Source organism: Arachis hypogaea, chromosome 16 (assembly GCF_003086295.3).
Source record: "Arachis hypogaea cultivar Tifrunner chromosome 16, arahy.Tifrunner.gnm2.J5K5, whole genome shotgun sequence".
Classification (NCBI taxonomy): domain Eukaryota; kingdom Viridiplantae; phylum Streptophyta; class Magnoliopsida; order Fabales; family Fabaceae; genus Arachis; species Arachis hypogaea.
Genome location: NC_092051.1, coordinates 6,174,830 through 6,187,047, shown reverse-complemented (window position 1 = coordinate 6,187,047; position 12,218 = coordinate 6,174,830). Strand labels below are relative to the sequence as shown.

Here is a 12,218-nt window from a genome sequence, read left to right as displayed (position 1 = left end):
ATGGCATTGGCATTGGCATTTGGCAAGGTTAGCAATTTTTTTTAGTGCACCAATTTGTTGGAGAATGATTTTTCTCAACCCCTTTTAACACTGGATAAAATTAAATATGATATATGATCGTATGATTTTATTTTTTATTTTTTCCACTTAAAATTTATACAATAAAAATTACCAAAAATAAAATAATAATTTAAATATTGTCTTCACGACCAAACAAATTTTCTATTTTTACTCTAAAAATTAAATAGTATACAAGGTGGCTTAGTAATGCTATGTACAAGATATCATATTATGAGACCGAACATATGCTACGTTAATTTGCACATTGACATATACTTGACCAAACCCTTTGTTCTTCTTGTAAACGCTGCAACATGGTCCTTTACTTTATTTTAATGTTCTCCACTTTGCTTGATTTAGGGACCAAAAGCCTGAAGCTTAATGGTCTAATAGTATGGCAATGCCCATTTTATTATTTTCCTAAATGATGGATAGTTCTTTCAAGGGGAAAGAAATCATTTAATCTCATTTTGTGTTTGCATGTAGCCAAACTTCCAGTTTGTTCATTCTGACATCATCTTAATTCATTTGATATGATAGCACAATAATAATCATAAGCATAACCGTTACATATGTATGAGGCTGAGAAAATTGAGATGATCCAAAGTTAATAGGTACCTTTAGTTGCATGGTCAATAACGTCGTTGCCTGCGTTGCTATGATGTAGAATTCATGGTTAATGAAGACACAGGAATAAAATCTTTATTTGGGTATCATTCATTCTATCTATATTTATAAGCCGCAAATTTAACTAAAAAATAGTGAAATAAATAAAAGAAACTAGAGTACAAGTATTGTGAAATCTTTGCTCCCTAATATTGCTATACAAACAACATCTATGTCAAAATCACTTCTTGCAGGAAACTTTTTCAAACAAAATCACGTTGTAATGAAACCCAATTATTCATATTCACTCAACTTAGTTTTAAAAATGCTAACCCAAATACACATTCAGTCTTGCTGATTTTCCTACCTTGCCAATGTCCACTTCATTGGAAGAATCAACTTCAGTTTTAAAGGTATAAGCTTTTCCAGGATCATTACAAAAGAAGATCATGTTTGTTGCATTGGCATCGTTTCCAAATCCAAGAGATGCATAATTGCTCCCAATCATATCCTCTGTCTTAGGCAGATAGTTTGAAGATTCAGTCAGATACTGAACAAAGTTATGATGAGATGGTTTTGGGAGGAAACTCCACTGGCTCCCACTCCCTTCTTCAGTTGCATCAACATCTTGCATGTTTGGATCATCCTCAGCAGACAGCAGCTAACTTTTCTGGGATTTTAATTTTCGGAATGCATTTTGCCTAGTTAAATAATAAACTTTTCTAAAAAAAGATAACTCAATTTAATAATTTTAGATCATCTTTTTTTTTTTTGGGTATAGAATGAATTTACCAATAATATATGCAACAATAACTAGCAATAACTACGAAATCATATAAGAGGCATACAAATCACCACGTTCTTGGGAGCGAAAGCCTTCCAGAGTTGGAAGAAGAAATTGGCGGCAACTTTGAAGGCTTCCATTGCAAGGTGCGGCCAAGGGCGGTGGTACGGTCGCAAGAGGCAGCAATCTGGCTGCAGATGGCTCCAAGGTTGAAGACAACAGCGGCCTTCTCCAATTGGATGCCGTTGCGCTGTGAGGAGACCCCATTCTCGTGCTCAGGGTTGAAGACGTGTCGGCGTCGGAGGAGAGAGAGGTGAAGACATTTGAAGTAGTGGATGAGGCAGTCACGTTGCATGTCCATGTGGCATTTGTTCAGAGTTTGGAGAAGGCTTTCAACTTTGTGTGCATCGCTCTCGGAGTATTTTGAGGCTACCAAGTTACGTAACGGCAAGTACAGTTCCACCGGATCAGTATTTCAGTATATCTATAAATTTATTTTTAGTCAAATTAGCAGGCAAAATGCAAAATGAAATTAAAGTCGTTTGGTTCAAATCAAAGAAAAATATAAACTTTGCCAATATTAGTAAAAGGCATTGATATTTGTTATGATCCCAAGTTCATATTGGACAGATAATGACAAAGAATTATTAGATATTTCATTATGATCATGACATGTGTGTGTTATTAGTTGCATGTGTTACCATTATTAACTTTATTCAAAAGAGCATTTTGATCTATAGGCTTAAGCTATGGATTTGTTAATGAATTTCCGCATTTATATGCATGGCCATGGGAGTTAGTATATAGTCTATAGACATAAACTGAATACATACATGTCAATGCACATTCCAATATCTTCTTGCAGTGTAGTAATTAAAGGTCATATAGAAAAGAGTTTCTAAACTTTCCATATGAAACGAAAGAAGATGATCGTCTACTAATACCTAGAGCTAGTAAGCTACTAATGTTGTCAAATTGTCTCCGATTTATGGTGCATGCCGGCCTGACTAGTCGAACTCGGACAAGTGCATTGCCGTTGCCGAAGATTTGCGTGGATTGGTGCAAGTCTTGAACCAACTCCATAGGCAGCAGGACAAGACCATTGCTCTCCAGCAGCTGACTGGCAGATACACTGGCAGATACAGGATGCTCTTCAAGCAGTTTCCCCATCATCTCTTCAAGTGGTTCATTCAACTTCTGCTGGTGAATATAATGCCCATAACCCTCCTAATCAAACAAAACAAGATCTCGAGTCAGTGAATTTGGCACTCTGGAGGGCAGATATTTGATATTTCCTATGGGACAGAATTTGGGCTAGAACATTCATAGTGATTGTGTGCAAGGACAAGACATATACCTCATGGAAAACAAGTGGTATAGCAGTTGATTCAGCTTGCAGTCTATTTCCACTTAGTTCCTGTAAGGAACATATGCTACGTTAATTTGCACATTAACAAATTCAAGTCTAGTCTATATCTCCACTTTGCTTGATTTAGGGACCAAAAGCCTGAAGCTTAATGGTCTAATAGTATGACAATGCCCAATTTTATTATTTTCCTAAATGATGGATAGTTCTTTCAAGGGGAAAGAAATCATTTAGTCTCATTTTGTGTTTGCATGTAGCCAAACTTCTAGTTTGTTCATTCTGACATCATCTTAATTCATTTGATATGATAGCACAATCATAATCATTAGCACAGCCGTTACATATGTATGAGAATGAATGAGGCTGAGAAAATTGAGATGATCCAAAGTTAATAGGTACCTTTAGTTGAAGCTGCAAATATTTAACATGGTCAATAACGTCGTCCAGTATATAAGCTTGACTACCTTATAGATTAAAAATCAATTATTGATATAAATGAGATTAAGTATATATGATCTGCCAAAGTATTGCTCAAAGATAAGAATGGTGAGATATTTTTGAAAGGGCTGTTTTATTTCATGCATGCAACAATCAAGATGTTGTACTTAAGTATTCCGTGTTCTTAAAGCAGAACCTACCAATAAAAGCTACTTAGAATCTTTATTTTCATTTTGTCACTTATTTCTCAGCAGTGAGATATCTTATTCCAGGTTAGGTATTCTTATGTTAATTGCCACTTTATTCACTGAAAAACTTTCCAAGGGAAAGGATAACACATCACCATGTTGCATTGACAACTTACTACAAATTACCTCTTCTTGATTTGGAAGCAAGTCGTGTGGTGCTTTCAGCTCAGCAATTCGTTGCCTGCGTTGCTATGATGTAGAATTCATGGTTAATGAAGATAAATTGTGTTAAAAGTTAAAAACATTGCAATATCCAAAATTTGAATTCAGCATGTGATCTTCAAATTTTGTATGCCTGGAGAAAACTAATAGTGGCATACTTGACTTACTCGGTCACTGGCTTTCTGTCTTGCTGTTGAGCCTCTTCCTGGTTTAGGAAGGAAACTAGGTGTGCCAGCCATTACTGATGGATCAAGCTGTGAAACATTAGGATTATCTCCACTTGCTTCTGGTGTCCATTAAGCAGGAGTCTAGCACAAGATTAATGGAAATCATTATTATAAAGTCTTCAAATGATAAAAACTATACAGTATATTATGCTTGTTAAAGCATTAACTGACCTCACGATAGAGGGGATGATGATGTTGAGTACTTTCAAATTGCATTGATTCCTGCTGGACTTCACTCTCAGCAGGTCTCCAATACTCCACTTGCTGAAAACAGAGAATAAAATCTTTATTTGGGTATCATTCATTCTATGTACATTTATAAGCCGCAAATTTAACCAAGAAATAGTGAAACAACTAGAAGAAACTAGAGTACAATTATTGTGAAATCTTTGCTCCCTAATATTACTATACAAACAACATCTATGTCAAAATCACTTCTTGCAGGAAATTTTTTCAAACAAAATCACGTTGCAATGAAACGCAATTCTTCATATTCACTCAACTTAGATTTGAAAATGCTAATTCAAATACACATTCAGTCTTGCTGACTTTCCTGCCTTGCCAATGTCTACTTCATTGGAAGAATGAACTTCAGTTTTAAAGGTATAAGCTTTTCCAGGATCTTTACAAAAGATCATGTTTGTTCCATTGGCATCGTTTCCAAATCAAGAGATGCATAATTGCTCCCAATCATATCCTCGGTCTTAGGCAGATAGTTTGAAGATTCAGTCAGATACTAAACAAACTTATGATGAGATGGTTTTGGGAGGAAACTCCACTGGCTCCCACTCCCTTCTTCAGTTGCAACAACATCTTGCATGTTTGGATCATTCTCAGCAGCTAACTTTTCTCGGATTTTAATTTTCGGAATGCATTTTGCCTAATTGAATAATAAACTTTCTGAAAAGAGATAACTGACTTTAATAATTTTAGATCTTTTTTTTGGGTATACAATGAATTTACCAATATATGCAACAATAACTAGCAATAACTACGAAATCATATAAGAGGCATACAAATCACTACAAATTGGTGATGAACAAAATCAACCAACAAAATCAAGAGTTCTAGCATCAACAAACAAAGTTGCAACATCCAATAATTAAAAAAAAAAAAGTAAAAAAGTTCATTCCTAAAGCTTGTTTAGTTTCTCTCAAGGGGAATGTTAATGTTGTGTCTCCTGCAAGCTCATGTTCTCCAATGCCAAATTTGGTGCCTCTAAGTTGCATTGGCCACAAGATTTCCATCCTTAATCTTGACGGGGCTAACCGCAGAGAGAAGGTCCAAGCATGCTGCTTCACATACCTCTTGAAGCAGGGAGTGAGCCTTACAATACCCTAAAAGAAATTGTTCAGTGACATCACTCGACGGATCATTAGTTGAAGCCTGCATCATCTCAATCAAACAATGTAACAAATCAAGATTGACACCAATCAATTGTACTAAGAAAAGATAAACTGAAAAGTTAGATGAGTATACATACAGGATATTCAGGTAATGATGATACATCGGATTGGGGATGAGGAAACTTGTGTTTCAAGCCGACAATCTCATTTTTTATCTTACTGGTGTATTGTTCTGACAAGTCAATCGTGCCAGATGCCTTCTTAGACTCACCCGGCAGTGGAGAGAACCAATTTAAAGCTTCATTTAAGGCCTCCATGGCAAGGCGACAGCCTTGGATGGTGGTGAGATCGCAGGAGAGAGCAATGTGGGTGCAGAGAGCTACCAGGTTGAAGAGAACAGAGGCCTTCTCCAAATGGATGTTATGCTGAGAAGAGTCCTGTTGCGGGTTGATGGCATTGTACCAAACAAAGACAGGTGGGTTGGGTGAGGCATTCATAGGGAAGAAAGGCTCAATCATGCAAAGGCATTTGAAATAACGGATGAGACAGTCACGGCGAAGGGGTAGCGAAAGGTCATCACGCAGCATCTCATTGCGCAATTTGTGTAGCATTTCGAGAGGGCCTTCTACTCTCTTTGCCACGCTCTCAGAGTATTTGAGGACAAAGTAATTGCGCAGGGACTCATAGAGATTCAAGGGCTCACTCTTCTTCAAAGGAAGCAATGCAAGAATACCTGACAACGGCGAAGACATCGAAGACGACAGGATTGCCGAATCTGTTGGATAACGAGGAGGCATGTCCCATGGGTAAGCCACCAGCTTTCCATCCTTCATAAGCTTGAAAGGATTGTACTCTGAGAGGATGAGGTCAACGTATATTTGTTGTAGATTGGGTATCGAGCGCCTGCAAATCCCTCTAACTAATATCTCAGCGACACATTCTGCATCAGGTTGCTCTGGGATGGATGATTCCCTCTGAGGAGCCTCTGCCTGAGCCAGATTCCAAGAATGCATCGATGAGTTACCAAAGAATCCCTCCTTCTCGGAAAGATGAGTTGCCCAGGTTCGGTCAAAACAGTAGACATGTTTCAGTTTAGCCGCTCTCAAAACATTATGTATCAGTGTAACTGCTCTAGCATAAAGCAAATGAACCTACATCATCATCGTCATCATCATCATTAGAAATTTAGAACGAGAAAATAAATGTAAAATCAATCAAGAGTGAAGACTGACCGATTGATGGAGAGCGTAACGGGCGTCGTTGAGGAGTTGTGGCTGTAATTCGAGCTCGGAAGCCTGAGCGGAGAAGAGGGCGTGCAGAAACTGCGCTAAGAGGGGAGTCAAATCGAGGGTGGCGGAGACCACGTCCTTGGCAAAAACCTTCCAGAGTTGGAAGAAGAAATTGGCGGCAACTTTGAAGGCTTCCATTGCAAGGTGACGGCCAAGGGCGGTGGTACGGTCGTAAGAGGCAGCAATCTGGCTGCAGATGGCTCCAAGGTTGAAGACAACAGCGGCCTTCTCCAATTGGATGCCGTTGCGCTGTGAGGAGACCCCTTCCTCATGCTCAGGGTTGAAGGCGTCGTACCAGACAAAGATGATGGGATCGGCATCGGCGTCGGCGTCGGAGGAGAGAGAGGTGAAGAGTGACTCAACCATGCAAAGGCATTTGAAGTAGTGGATGAGGCAGTCACGTTGCATGGGAAGGGAGAGGTCCCCTCTACGCTCCACCATGTCCCTGCGGCATTTGTTTAGGGTTTCCAGAACGCTTTCAACTTTTTCTGCATCGCTCTCCGAGTATTTTGAGGCTACCAAGTTGCGTAACGGCAGGTACAGCTCCACCGGATCAGTCTTCTTCAGTGGGATTGACAGCACCGTTTCCGGGTTCAACAACTGCCAATTCTCGTTGCTCATGTCGGCGGCGAATGAGGATATAGGATATGATACGATTAGGAATCAGAGAATCAGAGAATTCGAATTGCATTTGCAACAGCTATTCTCCCCACCCCCTCCTCCTTTTAAGCTAATCAGAGATTTTTTATTTTGTTTTAATAATTTTTAATTTATAAAATTTAAAATTTGAATACGTTAAAACAAATCATAATACATTATAATAATGGGCCTGCTACACATACAAGTAAAAAGGCCGTACAAGTTTTACAAGTTATCAGCCCAAACTTCATTAACACGCGCATTAACTCATTTTGAATGGAGCGTAACTACACGCGCCGCACTCAAACGGTTCCTCTTCGTCTTTTTCTTCTTCTTCTCTTCTTCTTCTTCGTCGTCTTCGTCTTCGTCTTCGTCTTCTTCTTCTTCCTTTTCCTCTTCCTCTTCCTCTTCTTCTTCTTTTTTTTTTTCGATTTTCATGGTTTCTAAAATTCTTTTTCTTCTTCTTGCTGCACGTTCTTCTTCCTCTTACTCTTCTTCTTCTCCTTTTCTTTCGTTTCTGCACGTTCTTCTTCCTCGTTTTCCTCTTTTTCTTCTTCTTCATTTACGTATTTTCTCTCTGTTTTCTCTTTTTTTTCGATTTTTCATGGTAAAATCGTTTTTGAAGAAGAAGAAGCAGCAGAAGATGAGGAGGAGAAAGAGAAAGAGTTCTGAATGATGCATAAGATGTACTTCAACGAATTTTGGGTGTATTCCTATAATCGTTTGGGTGAATTCTTGTAACCGTTTGGGTGTATTTTCTGTAATCCTTTGGGTGTATTTCTGTAATCATTTGAGTGTATTTGAGTGATATCTGACTGATATCTATGGGTGTATTTTTCATTTCAAAAAAAATGGCAGGCAGAAACCAAGCTGAAAAAAATGTAAGAACAAATATATGTCTTCGATCAAATCAGTTTTTCATAATAGAAATATATCTAACTCTAATTTTGCTTTGTTTACAGTAAATCAAGGACCTAAAGTGTGCAACCCATCTGTTGAGTGAGAAATTCAGAAATATGAGCAAGGAGAAGTGATGCAATAAGACTGTCCAGGCCATCCTCATTGTTATTGAGTCCATTTTGTCAGATAGATTCTAATGATATTGTCACTGATTAATGTAACTGTTATATACTCTTGTAAGAAATTGAACACATGATATAAATATATTTGATCCAATTATAAGTAAATTTTTTTTCCATAATTAAACTCTCTCTGGTGTATTCAAAATGTCTGATTTACAGGTACTATAATATGAAGTGGTGATCCAGATAGATTAGAACCCATATATGACGGTCTGCATAGAGATCTGCATAATACACCCAAACACAGACTATAAATACACCCGATAAAAAATTAAATTTACACCTCTACTGCAGATTTTAACCCAACACTACCTGAAAGCCACTTGTTGTCCACAAGACCAAAATTAATTAAACTCTCTCTGGTGTATTCAAAATGTCTGATTTACAGGTACTATAATATGAAGTGGTGATCCAAATAGATTGGAACCCATATATGACGGTCTGCATAGAGATCTGCATAATACACCCAAACACAGACTATAAATACACCCGATAAAAAATTAAATTTACACCTCTGCTGCAGATTTTAACCCAACACTACCAGAAAGCCACTTGTTGTCCACAAGACCAAAATTAATTAAACTCTCTCTGGTGTATTCAAAATGTCTGATTTATAGGTACTATAATATGAAGTGGTGATCCAGATAGATTGGAACCCATATATGATGGTCTGCATAGAGATCTGCATAATACACCCAAACACAGACTATAAATACACCCGATAAAAAATTAAATTTACACCTCTGCTGCAGATTTTAACCCAACACTACCTGAAAGCCACTTGTTGTCCACAAGACCAAAATTAATTAAACTCTCTCTGGTGTATTCAAAATGTCTGATTTACAGGTACTATAATATGAAGTGGTGATCCAGAATTCCAAATAGATTGGAACCCATATATGACGGTCTGCATAGAGATCTGCATAATACACCCAAACACAGACTATAAATACACCCGATAAAAAATTAAATTTACACCTCTGCTGCATATTTTAACCCAACACTACCTGAAAGCCACTTGTTGTCCACAAGACCAAAATTTAGCAGAAAATCATTCCAATTCCTATCAAATGAGTCTTTGCTATGAGGGTTTCATTTTTCCTCTTTGCTACATGTAATCAATTGATTCTTAATCTCGTTTTCCTTCCTATTTGTGCTCCACTTCGCCCTGATTCAGCTGACAATCTGAGGTTGAATCATCTATTATCTTCAAAACGAGTTCAAACTTTGATTTCAGAAACCAGAAAATCGAAAAGAAAACGAAGCTGGAGTTACAGAGAGAAGAACTAACGTCAATGACGAAGAACAAACCAATGAGAAAGGAGAAGAAAAGAACGATCGAAAAACCAGGGGAAGACGCGCGAGAAGAAGAACGATGAATTTTGGAAAGAAGGAAAACAAAGAAGGAAACAAATCTTTTAAATTTGGTAGTTATACAAATGCGGGATCTTTGTATAGCGCGTGTAAGTGACGTAGGAGTTGCAACGCGTTTTAGTGGATTAGGCGTTAATGAACTTGTAATAGTTACAAGCCCTAATCGCTTGTATACTGAGCTTTTCCCTATAATAATTATGATTTAATATTATTTAAATAATTAAATTATAATTTTTTATTTAAATCAAAATTAATATAAAAATTGTATTAAATCATTATTACATATTATGTATATTATTATATTAAATTATAATTAATTTAATTTTTACATATTACAAAATAATTTTTGGTTAGGTTGTTTATTTTTATTTATAAAACTAATCATTGCAAAATTAGCCGTTGAATTTATTTTTAATGTTAATATTTTTTAATAGCGAATTATTTTTAAATTTATAAATTTAAATAATATTATTGTAAAAAAGATAGTAACTACATTAATTTTAATTACTTTAATTAATTAACTAAAGTTAGTTCCTCTTAATAAAAAAGAGAGATATAAGTTTCTATTTATTGTTTATGACGTAAAGATTGATTTAGAGTTACATTTTAGAGAGGGAGATGAGTTCTCTATTAAAAATAGTCTTAATATTTTCTTTGTAGAATACGCTAATTTGTTATACATTATATTAAAATCGAATTTTACACTTAAATAATACGATTGATGTCACATGTTTGAGATTGTTTAGCAATTATATTAAAGATTTTTTTAATTTATTTTTTTAATTAATTAAACCAAACAGAATAAGGCTAATTTGTGAAGATAATGGTAATGATTGGAGTGGAATTGCACATAGATTGTGGCGAAACGTTCGATATATAAAGTGTGTTAGCACTGGAATCATGAAGCAATATTATCCAAAGGTAAAGTATTATGCAGGAGAAGTACCTGTTGTAGGAGGAGATTACTTTGCTTCTGAGTGTAGTGTTGGTTTGAACTTAGACATAATGCAACCCCCTGAGACTACAAGATATGTGTTGTTTCCAAATACTGCTTACTTTGAGTTTCTTCCATTTAACATGAATCATGAAAGCAATAACAATGTTGCTGACAAAATGTTGCTGATGAAAGCAATAACAATGTTGCTGATGATATGTGTCGTATTAGATTATGAGGCGAACGACGTCGTTTCGTGGAGGGCAAATTCGTTCCCACCATGGAAGGCAGAGTTGCGAAACAGCAACGTTTTTTTTATAGGGGATCTATCTGCCTGTTCGAGGGGACCTATCTGCTTGATGATTATACTTCTATAGGGACATATTTATCTGATAACCAAATGTTTGGAGACCTATCTGATCTATAATAGGTGACATTACCCTCAAATATATTCATTAGGGGTGTCCATGGATCGGATCGTATCCACAGATCCGCGGTAAATATCCGTATCCGATCCGCATTCTTTGCGGATCGGACCGCGGATATCTGCTCTACATTCGCGTATCCGATCCGCGGATCCGCAGATCTGCACTATAATAATTAAAAAATAAATAAATATATATATTTGGTATTATATTTACTTATTTGTATGTTTTAGTTAGTAATTATTATTCATATATTGTATTATTTTATTTTTGTTATTTAGAGAGAGTTTGATTAAAAATATTTTAGAAATAAATAAGTTTAAAAGTATGAAAGAAATATTTTTATCAAATTTTTTTACATAGAAATATGATTAAAAAGAGAATGTTTAATTATGCGGATATATCCGATATCCGATCCGATATCGGATCGGATCCGGCACTAAAAAGTGCGGATAACATATCCGATCTGATCCGATGAAAATTGTGCGGATCGGATCGAATTTTCGGTCATATCCGATCCGATCCGCGGACACCCCTAATATTCATTGCCCTTTTTTGTTTTCATTGAAAACATAGATTGATATATTTGGACCTGGTAGCTTGCAAAATTCTAATCCTCCCTTTCATGACACTCAAATTGAAAATTCTCCTTCACATGTCACAAAAAATGTCCCGAATTCCAAGACATGCTAATTTTAAATGACTTAATATGTATGTTAAACGATAGCTTTGAGGAGAGAGTGTGAAGCAGTTGGAGGATCTGTTGTTGAAGAAGAATGAGGATAGCCAAGTTGTGAAGAAGCATACTGTTTTTGCTTTGTTTAGGAGTATAATAATTGAGGGCATTGGTAGTTGTAGTTGTGTTTTGTATGTATGTAGTGGCTGTTTAGGCAAGTTTTAATCTGTGTTGATTATCAAAATTTTTAGATTGAAATGTCTCAAATTGTTAGACTAAACCAAACCAACCCAAACAACAAAAAGTCTATTTCCTCCAACGTAATAAAATATGGTATTGAAATCCTTAAAAGCATCATTTTTTCGTAGACTGCTTCAATCCCGGTGTTGGAATAAATTTGAATAATCTAGATACTGTGTCACTGGTTGCAGCTGCTATGGTCTTAGCACTAACACTCTTCTGAGCCTTGGGCCTGATTACTGTTTGCTTTAGACGTCTAAAATGTTACTGAATCTGAAATTAACAAAATTATTATGATGTTTCATACAGATTTTAACATGCT

General features: G+C 36.3%; 1 protein-coding gene and 1 long non-coding RNA gene across 2 annotated transcripts; both read right to left on the bottom strand.

The window, feature by feature from the left end:
* Positions 1-806: 806 nt before the first annotated feature.
* On the bottom strand, positions 807-1,839 carry LOC140179675 (uncharacterized). The gene is made up of 2 exons (XR_011873438.1): positions 1,515-1,839; positions 807-1,336 (listed from the first exon to the last, which is right to left on the bottom strand). It is a non-coding gene; the product is annotated as an uncharacterized lncRNA (long non-coding RNA).
* A 3,034-nt stretch (positions 1,840-4,873) lies between these two features.
* LOC112754769 (uncharacterized) lies at positions 4,874-7,268 on the bottom strand. Its single transcript, XM_025802531.3, has 3 exons — positions 6,470-7,268; positions 5,375-6,388; positions 4,874-5,277 (listed from the first exon to the last, which is right to left on the bottom strand). Exons 1-3 carry the CDS (start codon positions 7,145-7,147, stop codon positions 5,110-5,112), a joined length of 1,860 nt encoding a protein of 619 aa, XP_025658316.3. The 5' UTR covers positions 7,148-7,268; the 3' UTR covers positions 4,874-5,109.
* Between the last annotated feature and the right edge of the window lie 4,950 nt (positions 7,269-12,218).

Excerpts from the sequence above, each read along its gene's own strand:
- LOC112754769 (XM_025802531.3), bottom strand. The coding sequence starts at position 7,147 with ATGAGCAACGAGAATTGGCAGTTGTTGAACCCGGAAACGGTGCTGTCA. Across the intron at positions 6,389-6,469 it reads GTTACGCTCTCCATCAATCG|GTTCATTTGCTTTATGCTAG; the intron begins GTCAGTCTTCAC and ends ATGATGATGTAG. Across the intron at positions 5,278-5,374 it reads CATCATTACCTGAATATCCT|GCTTCAACTAATGATCCGTC; the intron begins GTATGTATACTC and ends GAGATGATGCAG.